This window comes from Dermacentor silvarum, chromosome 1 (genome assembly GCF_013339745.2).
Source record: "Dermacentor silvarum isolate Dsil-2018 chromosome 1, BIME_Dsil_1.4, whole genome shotgun sequence".
NCBI classification, from domain to species: domain Eukaryota; kingdom Metazoa; phylum Arthropoda; class Arachnida; order Ixodida; family Ixodidae; genus Dermacentor; species Dermacentor silvarum.
This window is the reverse complement of record NC_051154.1, coordinates 31,698,095-31,717,122: the sequence shown is the minus strand read 5'-3', so window position 1 is coordinate 31,717,122 and position 19,028 is coordinate 31,698,095. Positions and strand designations below refer to the sequence as shown.

Here is a 19,028-nt window from a genome sequence, read left to right as displayed (position 1 = left end):
TGCCGTCACCCCGGCGAGGTGTCAGCTTCTTGTGCGCTAGCTACACCGTTCCAAGCACTCGCAGGTGGCGCTTGACGGGGGCAATAATGGTAACGGTGATGTGAGGGCGCTGAGCTAAAACGTTAAGTCGCCAGCTGCAGCTGGTCACGCGCTTGTGCTTTCCCCATGAATACGCCACGATCGAATCTATTCTTAAATTAGAACTTATTAAAAAAACACTAAAGCTACCCAATTCCTCTTCTTCAGTTCAATTACTTGAATCGGCTGGTTCTTCTTTACACGACAGCTCACAATGTGCAGTTCATTACAGTGTCACTAATTAATTTCATAATCACTTTTACATGTTTGCGGAGTCTTACTTACAGTGTGTGGGGGTGAAGCCAACGAAATGATTGTAGAAAGTGAGCGCTTGTCATTTTTAATTACATTGCGGAATTATAAGCGTGGATGAAATTTGCCAGAAAATGTTCTTATTGCTGAACAACTTTTTGTAGCCGGTGGGAGCCGAACGGCTGTCTCTTAGAGTGTGACAGCGTGTGTGTCGAGACCCTATGAATGAATAAATTATATATAAAAGAGGCGGGGGGGGGGGGGGGCGCTACAGCGGTACTACATCGTACAAGCCTAACTATAACAGTCGCAGCGAGGGTCATATATGGGATAGTTCCAATTCGCTGGCGCACGTACTTACGCCACGTGTTAGATGCGATAGTTATGACCTTAATGTAACCCTCAAATGGGACTCGTTATGATGTGGGTTTTTTTTTCATCCGTTTACTTCGCGCACGAAAGCGTCGCAGGTTTAGCTGTTGCGAAATGTCTTAACCCACCGCTCCGCTCTGTGCACTCGAGGACACGCTCTCTACGTGGGTGATAGAAAAACAAGAAAACTTCCGTGCAGGATGTGCGCGTTGATAAGGGCATTGAGGTGATGGTTACGATCGCCAGATTACCGGCCCGATAGGAGCCAAACGTAGCGTTTGCATGACGTCAAGATTGATCGCCATCGACCTTGCGCGTGTAAAAGCCGACGTCGCTCAAACCCGATGTGTACCTCGGGAGTTCTGCCAAGTGCCATGTAGCGCTTTCTACTATCAGATGTTTCTTAACGTTGCTTTGAGACGTTGAAGCATGTCTGTTGCGTGCCTGTCTGTGTACGGGAAACCCGCATATCAAAGTGATTAAGAGCGAGGAGAGGAAATCGAGCCTGCACACATAAAAAGAGAAGAGCAACACCCTTGTGATAGTAACACGCCGCCCTTAGCTTCTGAGAGTACCGCTGCTATTTCTGGGCGGTAGGCCGAGCCTGGTGAGCTAATCTTTCCCTCCCCGTCTGCCTGGCCAGTGTCTAGCGTGATTGCAATGTTCCGTTTCCTGCAGCGCTCGCTGGCCGCGTCGGGGGGGGGGGGGGGGGGGGGGTTGTAGGAAAGAGCAGCGCTTGTTGTGTTGCCTTGCGGCGATAACCTCGCTTGGCGGCGGGTGACAAGAACAGACTCTGCTTTGTTTGGAAAAAAAAAAAAAAAAAAGCTGAATGGAAACGTCCCTGGCCTGAGACACCACTCGGGGCGCGCGTCAGGCGCTTTTGTTCTTGCCACGGTTTTCTTTCCTGGAAAGAGTGGTGAACCGGAAACCTCACTGTTATCGCACGTTTTTTTTTTTTTTCATTTTTTATTTTATTTTTTTTTATTTTGGGCTCAGGTTCGCTTTCTCATGACTATTAGAGGCGGTTGAATAGCGGTAGGTAAAGTCGCAGTTTTTCGTAGCTGCACTTTGGTTACCCGAATGATTCGTTGCACACACAGTTTAGGTAGCCAAAGTTATCCGGAAAGAGTACACATAGACAGTCCGGAAACGCTAGTTTTCTTTTTATTTGTTATTCTACGTTAGAGTCACGGTATTGACTTGACCAGCGGTATTGACCCTTTTCGCGGCGGTCCCATGGGCGCTGCCATGTTTCATCACATGGTGACGCGTCCATTGCTTGCCTCAACTGCATCTGTGTTTACAATGTATGTGTATGACGCCGGTGCGGCTTAGTAAACATCTGTTTCGGGAGATATCGTAGACGGTGATTGGGTAGACGACGGGAAGGTTTGGCCACAGCTTGAGAGAACATGCAAATGCGCTTTTGGAGCTAATTAAGCTACGTCCAAACGGCGCGAGCAGCGTATATGTTGCTTGCTCTAAAAGCGGGGCTAAATATGTATTCCAAGCTATCCAAACTTTCCGCTCATGAATTGAATGAGGATTAGTGTGTTTTGCTCTGCGTCCTTTATATGGCAAATATTTTGAAGCATCGGCTTGTCACGTTTCCGACTCAGTAAAGTTCCTCGGTGCGGTCACTATCTGGTTATTTTCTGCTTAATCGCTCGACGGTGTGCTTGGTTCCGTCAGATTTGTTCTTGCTGCGCACAAGGCTTGAAACGTAGCTGTTCTGTACATTGTAATAGCTTGTAGCAAAGACGCATTATCGCTAGGAACTCGCTCACTCTTGTGGACCGTCACGAAACATTCAGCTTCGACCATTCGTGCGCCATAGGTGTAGTCCGTCATTTATTGTGCTCAGTATATAGTGCGCATATATTCAAGTGTGGGCCCGTTCACTTATTCTTGACACGTTGGTAATAGAGTGGGCGTAAGTTACCGTGCTAGTTGTCGTATGTGTAGATATTGCACGCGAAACTTACTGTGAAGCGGTGCTACTCCCTTTGTCACTGTTTAACGAGCGGTACTCACTTTTGCCGATGTATACCGGGGCTGAAGCCCTTTCTTTGAAGGTTAGCAATACAACGCTGGCGGATTAGCAAATTTCTGTATCCTCAAGGAAAGCCGTACATCTCGAAGTTCCGGTAGCACGTATGGACAGTTGCAGCAGCGGTCCACGAACTTGGCCACACATATTCATTAAATTCCTTAATATGCCAGCCACTATTTTTGCAGCCAATTACTGCACACGTCTTCGATCCGCATGATTCAATCCAGCATGATTGGAGCACAGCGCGTTTGCGAAAACTCAGTTGCATTTCTGACAGCTGATTCAGCAGAAGTAGAAGCGGTAATGGTTTCGTAATCGTGCGCTGTCGCTGGGGTGACGTACGGCGCGCCGCCGAAAGCGCCATCTCTTTTCTTTAGAACAAACTGCTCCGCGAAAAGGGTCAATAGGCTTAATAATCGCTCACTTCTGCACTAGTTAGGTGTTTGGTGTCTTGGATCACGTGGCTTGAGTGCATTCGAGGTAACAAGTTCCTTTTTTTTTTTCAGTATTATTACTCTACTGGTATAATTTTTGAAAGGGAGTAATCAGGTACTCAATAAATATTTTTACCTGCTACTCAGCAACTTAATTACATTTTGCTGAGTAATGGTGGCTGTGCTCGTCTGCAAAGTTCATCTGGTGTCGTTTAGGGAAGAGAGAATCTCTTAGAGCTTTCAGTCTACTGAGTATATCATTTGTTTCCTGAAGGATTTCATCTCTCACTTGCGATGCTGGTTTTCACCTCTGCGGTGTAGGCGGTAAGGATAGTTGCTGTTGGTGCTTGTTCAGAAATAGGTTTGCCGTCGGTGCCTGCCTTCTTGCTCTCTTTACTTTTCGTTTCTTGTCTTAAAGTTTTCTGTAATATAACTTTTTTTTTTGTAATCGATTGCTTGTGCAATTCGCCATATTCTATCATTGTGCGCATCCTTTCGTCGGTCGCAATGGAGTGGGCGCTCACTGGTATATAGCTTCTGCAGCCGCTGTTATAGCCTCATTATGAAGCGTAGCTGTTTGATTAACGTCTAGAAGACTTGACCTTTAATACAGACCTCTAACCCCTTCCCCTCATATGACACCCCACCTCCGTCCCCAAGTGAAGAAAGGAAGAGAGAGGGTAGAAAGATGTTCTGGAGCGCCGTCGCATCAAAGTTTTTCAGCAGCGACGAACTACTCGTTTGTCTGCGGCTGAATGTAGTAATTCGTACCCTGTTTCTTAGTGGCCATTTTAGTGGCTGTAGCTTGGCGCCTGGTGATTCCGAGTGAAAGAGTTATCTAGTAACTTGGCTTTACTCTCGTTTGCGGCTCCTTCGAGAGGACGCTGCAAATTGGCCGCCGTCGGAGCTCGCGTGCGTGCTCACACGTTTCAGCTGAAGTTGCCCGTGCCCAGATGCCTAACGAAGGCAGCTAACGGAAGGCCACTTATCTCCCGCCGTCAAACCGGTGGTATCTATCGCCCGTACGAAACAAACAAGCCCCGACTCCAATGGCCCTTGCGAGGCGCGCGTTGGCGCGCGGGAGCGCTTCGGCCCTAGACGTTGGATGTGCGCCATCGGCGCGATGCTTACGGCGGCAGCCTGTGGCTACGCAACTTTGACACCTATATGGCGGTTCTGACACCTTAGACGGCTGGGTTTTACCTCTGGTTGGCTCTTCAGGCGACAGCCACTCTTACAGTTCAGTGAGAGCGGTAGAGAAATCAGCCTGCTATTGGACACCATTTCATTTTGTTTCTAATGCTAACAGAGAACAGCAAAAGGGGCGCCTTTTTCTTTGTCGTTCCAAGGACCCTGCAAGATATTAAAGAGCATTTTGCTCGTCCCCCCTATATATACGGGCCTTTTTTTACGTTTCCTGTTTAGGCCATTGCCTACATACCTTGGTGGTGTGTGTAGTGATGCATTTTTTATGCGTACACATCAGTATACATAGTATGCAGTTTGTACGTGTGAGAAGTACATCAGATACTTGTTTATGGAAAGAGAAGCAGACGTATTGCACACGTGGGGAGGGGGACGTCGATAACACACGTATTAAGAATTAAATATTTAATTTCTTGCAGACAGTTTTGTCGATACGCTGTAACATCGTAATTGCACTTTATACCAGATAATTAAGATGAGCTATTTCTAAATAATTATTAAAAAACATTTAAACGTGATAAAGTGCGCAGAGGAAAATCGATATCTTGCTGTCTTAAGCCAAATAAGGCAAATGTGTACAGTTATTTTACGTAAAAACGAGAGACGTTTAGGACGAATATATCCCTATCATTGCCGTGCCGTAACAAACATGTTCGTTGAGGTGCAGCGCTTCGCAAAGAAGTGTACACGCATACTTTCGATGCTGCGTAAACTACCACACGCTTCCCGCACGTAAGATACAACAAGCTGTTTTAGGGAATTTAGAAATAGCGTACCTAAAAACGCCAAGCTCATTTGTACGCCTTTTCGCGTTCTTTTGTGCGCCTGGCCGATAGCGTCTCCTGACTTAGGGTCCTCTAAAACTCCCTAGTCGCCTGGCTCGATGCGTAGCACTCACTCGCTTCAAACGGCGACAGCCTACACTCTTGGAAACGGACTTTGAACAAGTCAAATTCGACCCCAGTAATCTTTTCCGCGATTTCTTTAAAAGCGGCTGCCTGCGACTTTGTAAGTTGCTGGAGTTTTTTTTTTTTTTTTTTTTTTTTTTTTCTCTCAGAAAATATTGGGATAGAAAGAACCGTGGAGGGTACGGATGGCGGCAGTGTGACTTAGGCGACGCACTTTATCTGCATGCTTAAATGTATTTGCAAACTCATAAATGAGACCGCATAGCTGCCTGGCATACGTCCAGGTGACAGGTCAGCGGCCATCAGTCACCCGTGACAGATGTGAAGGTGTATAGTGTGCCTAGGGCTGGCGTAACACAGCAGACGGACGGCGTGAGTGCAGCTGTTCGCCATGTCTCAGGCTGTAATATTCATAGATTTGTCGCCTGGGATGGGAAAAAAAAAAAAAAAAAAACTCCTGAGAGTGCGTGTTTTATTCATGTCGTCATACTTGTGATGCCGCTGTTGCGGAATTTAATGACCTTGTCCCGATTTTGCGGTAAGTGGGTAGGAGAGTATTTTAACTTGTGCAGAATAAACGCAAATAAAGCTCCGGTAATATCACCGAACTGTAGTGCACGAAAAAAAGAAATTATAGTAAAACGGAACGGCCGGCTTTCATTTGGTAGCGTCCTTGATCTAATATGCTGAGCACCGACGTTTGAGAGCGATCGACAGTGCCAGCTCGATAACGAAAACGGCTGAGGGAGAATGTTGTTGTTTATTTCTAATAGGAAGGGGCCGACAGGCCTAGAGAAAGGGAAAGAAAGAGCGATCAAAGCAGGGCAGGTAAGCCGGCGGCATGTACGATCAGCATACATTCAAACAATTCCGAAACTACTCCAGTGCGTTGTTCCGCTTCCAGATTCACCTGCATTTGTAAAGTCGAAAACGTACACTATCGGGACTACTGCACGCTTAGAAAGCGGCTACAGAGCGGTTACATGTCGCACTTTCATGTAATTACTCGCAACAGGCGTTCCGATCAGGTATTTCCTGTTCGCGTTTTAATTTACGCCGATGGTACAAAGTCTAGGACAAAAGCGCTCTGAATTATCGGACGAGAACAGTGCCTGGAGCTGGTGTACCAGCGTTTGAAAGACCAACTGCAGCGAATTTTCACTCATAGAACTTATAAATGAGAAGTGCGCACTATCGAAGTAGTGTTGTCTAAGTTGCAGGGCTAATAATGCTCTAATTCTTTTAGTAACAGCTTTTATATAGCGCCTTAGCAGACGACGCGGGCACGTGGTGGTTAGCAGATATTACACAGATCCCGGAACAAGGCTTCCGCGATTTTCATCGTGCCGCGGGTGCTTCCATATCTTGGAGGCCATGCACAGGCGTGACACGCTGGTTCTCAACGTTCCAAGTTCTGCAGAATTTCCGGCGAGCAGTTAGATGGCGGTGTTCTTTCCTCTTTCGAGCTTTTCATAGCGCAGGCACTTGTATTTCAAACGTAAAATATTGCGCGGAGGCCTGTTGTACCAGGGTATTTTTTTCTTCTACGCTGCGTATTATACTTAAGGATTCTGATTTAAGCGCGTGAAAGTTAACTCAAATGCTATATAAGCTAGGGCTTTATTGCGATAGCAATTATACGGACTCTCGAGGTGCATACACGCCGTCGTGCTGTCGCTCTATCGACGGCGCATGCGCAGCCCGCGCGCAGAGGGACGCGGAGTGCGTTTGGCTGCAAAAACGACGAAACGAGGTAGACGCACCGCAAGCACTACGCTCAATCGCCTCGGTGGCAGAGCAAGGGCAGCGTTCTGCCTTCCGCTGCTGGCACGAGCTTTGTGCACACGCACGCTATAAGCGATCCGGCTGAGCTGTTGTGTGTATGCTCTGAGCAGTAAACGTCAAGCTGACGTTATCTAATAGGGAGTTTTAGATTTTGCGTGCGCAAAGTTAGGGGACGCAAGCCGCCGGGCGTACAAAAGAACCCCAAGTGAGTACAAAATAGACAGTTTTAGTTACACGTACATACGTGGAGACTTCACGTACGCAAACGTGAACAGTCTACGTACCTTACGTGCACGCCATCTGAAACGCTTTTAGCTACACGCACGCGACGCACCATGTAGCTACATCTATCGGGAAATATGAACACTGCGGTAGCCAATTCAATTCAAGATGAGTATTTCAGCCAAGCCAGTGATGTGCATTGATGCGTGCCGGTCATCGTCTCCGCAATGCCCGGAAGTGTGTTGTGCAAGCGTTATCGGCTGTCATCGTTGACATGGAATGAAATAGATGACCAGTCATCCTGTCGCCGTGTTTCCATGCAAGCCATCTGCGCGTGCTCAGCACGCTATCGCTTGTTCGTGGTCTCGCGAAACCCCCGCGCGAATCTGTCTCCGTGCGCAAGAAACGCACGCAAAAAATCGAATCTCACGTACGTCCTTGAGACCAGCGCGCGGCCGCTACGTTCTGCGCATGCGCACTGCTTACACGTAGAAGCTCTACGTACGCAAAGCCTCTACGTGCGTGTAACTAAAACTGTCTAATAACGCGAGCTGGGCGTGGCGCTTTGCGTACGCAAAGGTCCCTTTGAGTACCCAAACCCGTTTGCGCACGGAAAATCTAAAACTTCCTACTGACGCTGGCAGTTTTCCCGTCTGTTCATCTCGTGCGCCATCGAGGTGCGACGCCACTGTCGGCGCTCATCGCGCTAACGTTGCGAGACGCCTGGTAGCTGCCAACGTGTCGCACCCGCGTATAGTTAGAACACCGACCGAGGAGTTCAAGCGCAAAGCTGCTTCGTCCTTCGGGCCAAACTGCCAATCTATTTATTTATACGCTTATCGCAAAGCCTCCAATTGTGGAGGGTTCAGCAAACCAATTACTAATTAATTAACTTCAACACTAATTTTAACTCGGAAGCATTTTTTCTCGTGTTATGTTTTTATACGAGCGTACTTTCCATGGGGAACAAGCTCTAATTTTCTTGGCGTTAGGGCTTTGTAGGGTTAAGGAGCGCAGTCGGTCTCCTCGTGCTGACATCGTAGTCCGTCGGTTATGCGGCAGCCAGCACTGAAGACAAACTGTACCTGCGCACCTCTTCTGGTTGCGTTTGCTTGTTTTAAGAGATTCTAGCCTATGAGTTGCCCAATCGATGCCTTTTTTTTTTTTTCTACTTATGAATGTGAAACAAAGCTTGGGATTCTTAAGTCAACGAAACTTTCTTCTGAAGCTGGTGTCAATTTTTGCCATCATTCGGGGATCACATTACTCGACTTTCTTCTCGAGTTGGCCACTGCTTGGACGGAACAATACCCTCTGGAGCACCCTGGGTGTCGCCACAATACTCTTTCGACTTCTGCAATTATCCGTGACCTCCTCTCAAAAGCTTTCCAGAAACTGCAGTGTTTTCTTACGTGCAACGGTCCGGAGGGGAGATAGATGGTAGAGAGGAGTTAGGGAGCGGAGGCAGAGAACGGGTTAGAACCGACGCAGTCACGAAACGAATGAATAAACAGCCTTGCCACTCTTAGGCTTGTTCGATTCAGAAAAGGTGTACGGCACCACCAACGAAAAGGTGCAGGGGGTGCCGGTTATGGTGTGCCAGGCTGCACCCACTCACTGCAAGGCTCAAGCTTGGGTGCACTGCACCGCGGCGGCACCCTGCCCAGCTTTGCCTTGCACCCCGTGCAATCGAGCACGGGGGTGCACCGCTGCACCTCGGAGAATCGAAGGTGCAGAGAAACTTGGCTGAATCGAATAAACCTCTTCGCTCGCATATTTTGGGCGAGGGTAGGAAAGGGGAAAGGCGATGTAAAAAGGCCAATGTACTCAGATTTAGGTGCACGTTAAGAAACGGAGTCCCCCAGTTGCGCGTGCCTCATAATCAGATTGTGGACTTGGCACGTATAAGGCCCCGTAATTTATTTAACGTTTAACACTTGTGCCACGATGAAATGTGTCATGTGAGGCAATGACATTGCTAATATTCTCGCAGGTTATGAACGGTGGCGCCCAACAACGTCTCGCTGAGTGTTCTCTATACTACGTAGACAAACTCAAGTGGTGTACGCAAGGTAACGTTTAAGATCAACTCGCCACTCTGGTATTGCACTAAACGCCGATGAACTTAAACATCCGCTCTAAATATCGCCGCCAATTATCGTCTGTGAACGCAAACTCCACAGAAAGCTTCGGTTACATCGATTACCGCAGTGCTTGAGATCCGCTTTTTTTTTTTTTTCGTGTTTTCTGCTAGGACCGGATTGTTTTTTAAGGAGTTCTGGAAGTGCTAAATAAGCACCTATTGAGTTGTCTAATATATTGCGAGCTTGCGCGGTTGCGCCGAGCAGTGTTAGGGAACTTCGCTTGCGCTCCTTTTTCTTCCTTGTCTGGTAGCCGTTTTGCGCTCGCGACTAACATTGACGTACGAAGTTAACATGAAAAGCGCCACACCTTTGTGTGGTGCAAAATGAGCCGACACTTGCTGATTTGTAAGGGTTATGCGATTTCACACCGCTGTTACATTCTTGACCTTGAAATCGTACGAGCGATGCTTTTATCATTTGCTCGAACTTGTTTTGGCGCAGCTTGTTATATAGAGCGCTGCAGCCTGACACTAGTTAAGGTGCGCCTTTCGTTGGGGATGGGAATTCTTATTGGAAGAACCAAAGTAACCATCACTGTAGAGCGTTATAGTACCCTTCTATTTCAACGCAATAACCTCGGCTTTTCACAAGCATTTGCACACTATTGGACAAAGAAAGGATTTTAAATAGTGTGACCAGCCACTCACGCGCACCAATCAAGCCTGGTCGCTGTTTTTCAGCACGAAAGTCCGATTAATAAAGTTCAGGCGACCTCTTGACATGACCTAATTACTGTCGTGAAAGCTCTTGGCGAGGTGGATGCGTCTCTAGATTTCATGTGTCAGTGGCTTGGTTATCTCCCTTGAACTCCGGTGTACTGAAAGTATTGAGTGATCTGATAGTGTGGTGAATTCCTTAATGCTTAATAGCTGTCCCTTCTCATCGATCATCGCGCAATGTCTTTTTCAAAACGGCAGCAATGTTGACTTATCTGACTGCCGTGAGATCTACATTCGTGCGCACGAGAGAGAGATACTCTTTGATGAAAACTGCATAGGTTTGCCCTGCTGCACGCCTAGCATGCTACTCCTGGTGTGTACGATGGTTGCTGAAATGATAAACTCAGGTCATCAGACAGACGCGCAACGCACAGAAATTAAGTGTCTCGTTGTGACCAACAGCATAATCCTTGAAACGAGTGGCACCGTTCTTTAATTTCATTAGCTCATTCAATTTCATTGAAGCTCATCTATAGGCCCCTGGGGAGATCGTACCATCGCCATACAATTATCATCCCGCAAAGATTCTCCAAAACTAGCGCCTGTGTATGTCCTCATCATTCATGTTTGTGTGAACGTGTTCTTTGCAAGTGCGCTGCATCACTCATCTACTTTTACGTCTTTGCTAAATAGAATTCGCCACAGTTCGTTGCTTTTGCTTTGCGAATAGATGTCCGCCCAATCTCTCCAAATTTGTTTTCCAGGGTTTTGTGCATGACGGCGGGCCATCAAATATTACTACTCGACAGCCCGCAACCACAATTACCATTTGTACACTACGCACAACACGACATCCATCGAACAAGGGGCATTTAATTAACTTTTGCTTTTTTCCACCGTACGGCCCTTGCGTGGGTTCATGGCGAATTTCGTTACTATGTGCTAGTAATAAACTTTATTTTCTTTAAAGAGATTCATTGAAGAGCGGTAATACCCATGTCACATCCCAGAGCGGCATCCCTGCAGTGACCCATGTAATTCGATATGCTGTTAGATGTCTCTCAAAAAGATATTTAAAGTGTGGCCTTGGTTTTGTAATCCATAATGGTTGTAGCTGCCTGTATTCTTTGTGAACGCTTTTTATGTGTCATTAACTAGGACCCCGAGCAGTCACCATAAATATTACTGGCACTTATGACATCCTTAAATCACTTATTGCGTGACGCAGTTAAATAGGAACAATTGTTTACGAGCGCTTCATTCGAACGGAAAGCAAACGAGCCTGCTCTCTGATTCGCAGTGGTTCACTTGACTTTAAATGAGCCAGTTTTTAACAGTTAATTATGCTAATGTACCACGACCTTGAAATTTTGCAAATATGTTAAGTTCTTCGACTTCATGTGCCAAATAGTATCTAGCCTGCCCATGAGAATGATTTAATGTGTGCACTGTAATGTGAAGTTACGAACGCAGAAAAAAAAAAAAAAGTTCGGTATTGAATGAAACCACATGCACGCACTTATGCTCGCATCCACTTTCGTATTTCCCTCACACAAGGCGAAACCAGAAGTAACCGACGACTTCACGTCTGCGAGCATCACTGATTTGATACCCGGATCGGAATATTCACCATGAAATATGGCTGTGGTCACGACAAAATTGTGTTTTCTCTGCCGAAATCCGCTTGGTGTCTCAGACGGCGATTAGTAAACTGTTATTGAGCGCATCCATAAATTGGCCGCATGTGCACTGAACCACGGGGAATGTGGGGCGTTCCGAAAACGGGGTGGAAAAAGAGAAGCGAGGCGAAAAAAAAAAAAAAAAAAAGCGCACATCTCCCTCTCCAACTATGCCGGCGGGGCCGCAAGTGGGGTTCGTCGGAAGCGCGTCGATGGTTTTTCTGTTTCTGCAGCGGCGGCGCGACGTCCCGCACTCTGCTACGCTCACTGGCCGGCCTCGTTTTCTGCGTCACACATGTGCGAGCGTGGCCCCTGGTGGCCGGCGGCCGCTCCATTCGCGCGAGCAGGCCAATCGAATGCTGCGCTGGCGTGTACGCTTCCGGTCCGCTGCGTAGCGCGTTTCCGCTTTGGTTTTGTAAATGTTGTGTTCGCCGGCCCGGCCATGGCGTAATCTGCAAGGCGCTATCACTGCACCGGTCGCGACGTCGTCGAGAGCATGATTGTCCCTGGTGGATTTGGTGTCTTCGCTGCAGGCTTATTCGGCAGCCGTCACTTTCACTGCGAGGACCGTCAGTAGTAGTGCGGCGAAATGCTGACCGCCCTGGTGCTGTTTGTGTCAGTCTATCTGGCCGTCAGGTGAGCCCCCTGTTCGAAAAGCGCGTCTGCTCGCGTCGTTTACACTCGGTCACCGCGGCTCGGACGGTGTTCACCCTTGCTTACTGCGTGTTTCGGCTTCCACCGCAGTTTTGTGCAGCGTGATGTCAAACTTATTCGCTGCGATCGCGCGGAACGGCGCCACTGCCGTGCCGGCCGATCGCGATGAGCCGGTGCCGATGAACACGTGGGTTAGGTAATGCGCAGGCTGATGCAAGATTGCGCGCAGATGCGACAGCGCGGGCTTTATTGAAAACTGCTGATTTTGCTCCTCTGCAGAGTTTTCGCTTCGTGTGCTTTCTAAGGTGAAGTGACAAGGCTTGACACAGCCGCAGGACCCTACCGCCAGTGAAGTTGTGCGCGGCAGTGCGCGTGTTTATGTTGCGCGTGTTGGAGATTGGGATGAGGGCAGATGTTGCCGTTGCACTCGCTGCTGCGGTGGCTGCGATCTCATGTTGATCCTGTCGACGTTCGTCTGCTTTTGCTGCAACGGTTGCACACCTCACACCGGAATCAGTTCCTTTCTGCATTCTATCGTACTTTTTAAATTTTTCTCTCTGTGCTCGTTGGAAATTGTTCGGTAGCTTGGCTATGAATATGAGCGACATGAGCTTTTCGTCGCAACCACGGTATTTCTGACACCGTGGTCGCAACTCGTAGCTCTTGGTTGTAACTGTGCATAAAAACCCTCTATTTTTGTTAATTTGCTATAAAACAAGCAATATTGTCTTGCAACAACGTCGCCAACGCGTCGAACTTCTTGGTCGAATGTCGAGTGCGGGACACGACGGATCAAAATGCGTCCGAAGAGGAAAACTGGAGCTTTCGATATGAATGTGCGCCGTGCGCCGCTCGTGTTGTTTATCCTCGTCGCGTTCATGCTCGTGGGAGCGCGTAGTCATCACTTGGTGGGATCGTCATGACAACCAATTTATTAGAACAAGCGCACGAAACTTATTCTCGTAATAATGGCAGCTGCACCAGCTATACGTGTACAGTTAGTTTGTAACTTAAACTTGAGGAATATATATATATATATATATATATATATATATATATATATATATATACGCTCTCTCCGAGAAGTCGGACTGTAGCCTAGCCGGTGCGACCGTCGTTTCATTTAAATTATGTGCGCTGGCTCTAATGAATTGGTTGTTCGTGTTGATGCAACTTAATTTAAATGAGTGTATCTACCTTGTTTTCTCTCTTCTTTTTTAGTGATAATGTTTGCTTTGCGGTTAGCTGGCCGTAACGTCGCCTGGCTTTGCAGGAGCAGTTATTTGATGTGCGCTTTGGCATTGTATTCCGCTGGTAGTGTCATATTCCATATATATTTCATTCGCTTGGGAGGGTGATTACTTCGCTTCGAGTTTCTCACTAAAATGTCCTAGTGTTGAGAGCAAACTGACAAACTGAGTGCGCTACAGACCTGTATTGAGTTTAAAAGTGCTGCCGAAATGGATTTGAGACATGTTCGTTAATTTACCGCCCCGAAAAAAGGAAAAAAAAAAAAAAAAGTTTAATCGGCGTTGGAGCGTGTTCGTGTTTCCGATGGTGGGCGCGTTTTCATTTATTTCACCCCGAGGCGGGTAGCGACGTTGTCACTACGGTAGGGTTCAACTGCAGAGTACCGTTCGTGATGCTGATTTTGAGAGGCAAAGCGCGAAAGGCGTGAACCTGTGTCACAGTCATCTTTCCTCCTTCGCTCTGCTGAGTGTGCTCCAGTGTTAGCGCCGCCTCCTTGGGCATTCCGCTCACCCACGAGTTTTTGGAATGCACTTGAAAGGGGGCGGCTGGGCCCCCCAGGAAACTGGCTTCCATCGCGCGCCGTCTCCTTTCCGAGATCCACTTGTTAGCCGCTCGTCGTCGCGGTCTGGTTGGCCGCGCCGTGGCCTTGACATGAATGAGCGCAAGGTGGCCGTGCATTCACATTGATGTGCTTGACCACATGTGCGTCACGCCCGCTGTGACTGTGCGCCTGCTTTGAGACTGCGCGCTCTAAAGCTCAGCAGCCTTAAGTGCTTTAATGCCTGCAATTGTAAAAACTGCTCACGGTTTGAAGAACCGACGCACGCTGTGTATAATGGGGAAACTATGAATATGTACACCGGAGGTGTATTTTCGCCGCATGATATTCTGTAGTGTGAGCTTCCCTTTAGTAATGTGCAACCCAGTTTGCTTTCCTTACAATAGCGCTATGTGCATGTATGCGCTAAGTGCAATGTGCATGTAAGTGCAATGTGCATGTAAGTGCTATGTGCATGTAAGTGCTATGTGCATGTAAGTGCTATGTGCATGTAAGTGCTATTTGCATGTAAGTGCTATTTGCATGTAAGTGCTATTTGCATGTAAGTGCTATGTGCATGTAAGTGCTATGTGCATGTAAGCGCTATTGATAGGAAGGCACCAGGACCAAAAATGTGCGTGATGCAACATGACAAATGCACACCTCAAAAGCTTCATCCTTTGAACATAAGCAGCTTCATTATCACTGGTGAAATACTGTTTCACAGCTTGTGTGAATAGCTCCCCATTGTAGTACATGTATACTCTTCTCACAAATCGCCATCTTCAAGCCTCTGACTTTTGCTTGACACGAAGAAATAGAAAATTTCAGGTATTGCGAGGTGTAGCCCGAGCTTCTTTTCACTGCAGGTACTCTGCACCTGATTAGATTTAGTGGAGCAGGTGTGTGTGGGTGTTGCACAGTGGTATTGCACATTTTCAAGGCTTTGCAGCTTCTCGAGGGCAAAAGCACTCGCATCTGAGGACAGCCTCATTAAAAGCCTTCTTGAATGTATAAGGAAGGGCTCGTCCCTATTGCGCGTCAAAAGATAAAGGTGTATGCTAAAGCCCCTCCATCCACGCGCCACCGCCGCTGTGTTTGGAGGGGCGGCGGTGGCGCGTGTATGCCATTGCATTTTCCCTAGCTCTTGAGCTGCCTGTCTTCAGTACGTGCCAGGTTGATAACTTTAACTTCCAGAGTAATGTTTCGATTTGGCTGTTGTGATCGTCGTATTAAATTAATTTTAGTGCATAACTTTAAATGTATTCCAAGGAAGAAATCACTGCTATAGACCATGCTGTGCAGCTCAGTAAGTTATATCCTGATGCACCTATGTTCATCTATGCGCACCTATGCTCTGAACACAGCATTGTGGTTAGTGTAAAGAAAACAGTCGAAATGCTGTAGTCAAAAGAAGCAGGCAAAGGTGCAGTCTGCATTTTATTTCAGTTGCATTTACAATCCTACTCCTACCTACTATTTCCCTTTATGTTTAATTAGCGTGTGTGCTTGGATCTTCGTTGTTGTACTTTGTCCATTCTGCCACATTCATTTCCCAACACAGATAGGAGCAGGGACACAAAATAAATACTTAGTCCTGAGTGAAATCAGTCTGACAGAAAATGCTGTTCTAGAATTAAAATATTCAGTTTCCTCGTGCTTTCCTTGGCTTCAGTGTTGCTATGTGCTGTCGGCATAATAAGTTTGCAGGGCGTGGGTGTAGCAAATTTTTGAACAGCTTCTCCTTGCAGCCATTAAAATTGTGCGACACGGTGTTTGCATATACTACCGTAAAATTCCGAGCATGCGCCCCCACCCGTGCAAGAGCCCCCCCCCCTCTAACTTCACTGCCAACCTCAAATTTTCGCGCGGTTCCGGGAAAGCTAGATATTTTTTTCTAAGGACTTTAGGCGCCCCAGTGGGCACACGTGCGCATCGGGGCGAACTGCGGCTGGCGGTCTGTAGTTCACGGACCGCCGGCCGACGGCGAGATCAGCTGCCTCTCGCACGGCACAGAGGATTTCCCTGCGGCACAGCGACGTGACCACTCGGCGACAGAGGAGTGGTCGCGGCTACGCTTTGGCGTCGCCGCTGTGGCTAATCGGTGGCTAATCACTCGCCACCGATATCGTCGCTAGGCCTTTTCCAGTTCATTTCAAGTCGGTATAAGGCGGCGCTTCAGAACGAACCGCCGGCGCTCCCAAGCAGCAATGTTTTGTTACCGTCGTTGCCGCTTTACCCTCTCCTCGCAATTATTTCACACGATGAAGAAAACATGCTGATATTTGCGGTGCCACTTGCTCGGAATTCCAAGGTAGTACAGACTGGGAATCCTAATACCAGGGATGTGTGCAGCGGCTGCATAAATATTAAGCCCCCCCCCCCCCCCCCTTTTTTTTTTTTTTGATACCATACCTCATAAACTTTATCGCCAACTGTACTGGGCGAAGCACAGGTTAAATGATACCTGGGTATTTTTTATGCACACACTTAGTGTTTACGCTTAATGCATACATGCAATGTACAGTGAAGCAAACTAATTTGTGAATTGATTTTTAGTTTGAAGACGGCGCGCAGAATTTGTGATAGCAGAGGCAATACTTATCAAAAATTTGTTCAAAAGATTAAAGAGCATAAAATATACTAAATGTGCTGCTTGTTATTCTTGGTTGAGGACTACATCATACCAGTAAGATTGCATAGAAACTTTTTGTGCGCTAATTGGATTCTTTGTGGAGACAGCCTTTGAGCCAGATGGGCTCCGCGGATCACACTGTCTTGCGAATTTCATTGATCCAGCGTGACACTGGAGTACATGAGACCATTTTGTGGTGTTGATGCATAGAGGGAATAGTGATCACCTAAAGAAAGTACCAACTCGTTACGTCATAGTAAACCTTATGCAATGCACAATTATTTATTAAAATCACTGCAGCATTGCCTTGCCTTGAAGCCATCACTCTATTGACGCGTTTTTGCTTTCAATCCGCTGGTCGAGGTAAATTACTGCTCAGGAAGGTGACATGTATGCTATGCAGGGATGACGGGAAGAAGACGGGAAGGTTGTCTGTCAAAATGCAGCCTCTTGATGTCCATGTACCAAATGTTTGCAGGGGTTCATAAACGCTTGAGTTCATTGAAGAGCAAAAGCTGAACAGTATGTTGTCACATTTTTTTCCTTTAGCTTATGCTCTGGCTATGGGGTAACAACCAGTTCTTGGTACAATGGCTATTTTAAACATTAAAAATGATTTTTTAAATAGATCTTCATTTTTGTTGGAATTTATTTTTTGCATTGACAAATGTCATTTTATATGTGCACATAGATTTTTGCAGTTTCCCTTTTTTGCACTTTAATTTCAAATTATACACATTATTTAACACCTTTTTGTATATTCAAAGTGATACGACAGCTGCTTGATGAAACGCAAGAGGTGCGGCCTGCCACGTCGCACCGCGAAGTAAAGGCGGAGCAGTGAAGCGAAAGTTGACATTTGCAGCCGCTCTTGTAGGGGTGGCGCCACTGCTACGGGACTGCTCCCCCTCCGGGAAGGCGCTGCGGGAGAGATTTCGCGTCTCGCTTTCATACCTTTTGTCCGCACACGTGGTAGTGTAAAAGTGTCGAGGTCCTTGCCGTGTTGCATGTGGTGCTGTGCTGCGCAATTGTTGCGTGCCGCTGTGTGCCACTAATGCAAGAAAAGATCCTTTAATCTGGTACTATGAGTTTCCGTGCGACATAGCACGTCGTAGAGCATGGCTGAGAAACATTTCATGACAGGGAACAAGTGGCAAAGGAAGCATTTGGGAGCCGAGTGACAAGTTTTTCATTGGTGTGTTCGCTTCACTTCACCGATGGCCACACCGAGGAACTGTGTAAGGTGTTTCTAAATAAATTGTTACAGCCGATGGTGGCGAACTGGACCGGGGACCTGAATGTAACTGTGGAGCGGTTAAAACTCTCCTACAAGCCTCATGTCACAGAAGGTAGTACGATTTTAAAGCTGTTGAACAAGGCATTTTTTCATGGCTTCACATCTTGTAAATAAAGAAAATAACAATTGACACAGCCTCCATCAGATCTTTTTTCTTTTTTTACCATTGCAGTTGCCCTATGTCATCATGCACGCATTTGTAAAAATTTTCATTTTATGTTTCTTTTTCTTAATTTTTTTTTAAACCAGCAAACAAGGACATTAAGCGAGGCAAGCAAATCCGCACACTCAACAAAAGCGCCTGCTGCATCAGCAGTACTGCTGCTCGATAAAGAACTCGCCAGTTCTCTTGAACGATGGTCATAATGCTCGAAACCAGTGGCAAAGGTGCGCCTTTTCGGCTTATGTGAGCCTATTAGTGGCCCAATACCGACTCCTAGGTATATTGATATCCTTGCAGGCAGCATTGAGATTTTTTTATATTTTGGAAACGGAAAGCACAACTCTCGCGCCAATGAAATGTAAACACGAAGCGCGGCGGCCGCCAAAGGAACGCTCCTACCCGCACGTGCCTGTCCCAGAGCAGTGGCGCCACTGTGGTGGCGCGGAGAACTAGGTGCCTCACACTGGTTTCGGGCGACGTGGCAGGCCGCACCTTGTGCGTTTCATCGAGCGGCCGTGGTGATGCAGAGCCTTTGTATTTTAAAAAATGTGCATAAACCATCGCCAATGATTGTAAATGTAAGCGAATAGCCAAATGCTTCTAGAAAGCTATTCATTTTATTATAAAGGAATGATGTGCTTGAAGGTATATATTTATTGCAGCAAAGACATTAAGGTAGCGTTTGTTGCTTCGTTGCA

General features: G+C 47.1%; 1 protein-coding gene across 2 annotated transcripts in view; it reads left to right on the top strand.

Moving 5' to 3' along the window:
• Positions 1-19,028, top strand: part of LOC119459240 (glycerol-3-phosphate acyltransferase 1, mitochondrial) — a 104,215-nt gene that overhangs the window by 44,086 nt on the left and 41,101 nt on the right. The window contains exon 1 of one of the 2 annotated variants that reach the window (XM_037721059.2): positions 12,209-12,428. The exons of the other annotated variant lie outside the window; for it this stretch is intronic. Within the exon in view, the coding sequence (XP_037576987.1) occupies positions 12,382-12,428 (47 nt within the window). The 5' untranslated portion in view covers positions 12,209-12,381. Of the gene's footprint in view, positions 1-12,208; positions 12,429-19,028 lie in introns of those variants that run through there. 2 annotated transcript variants of the gene reach the window in all.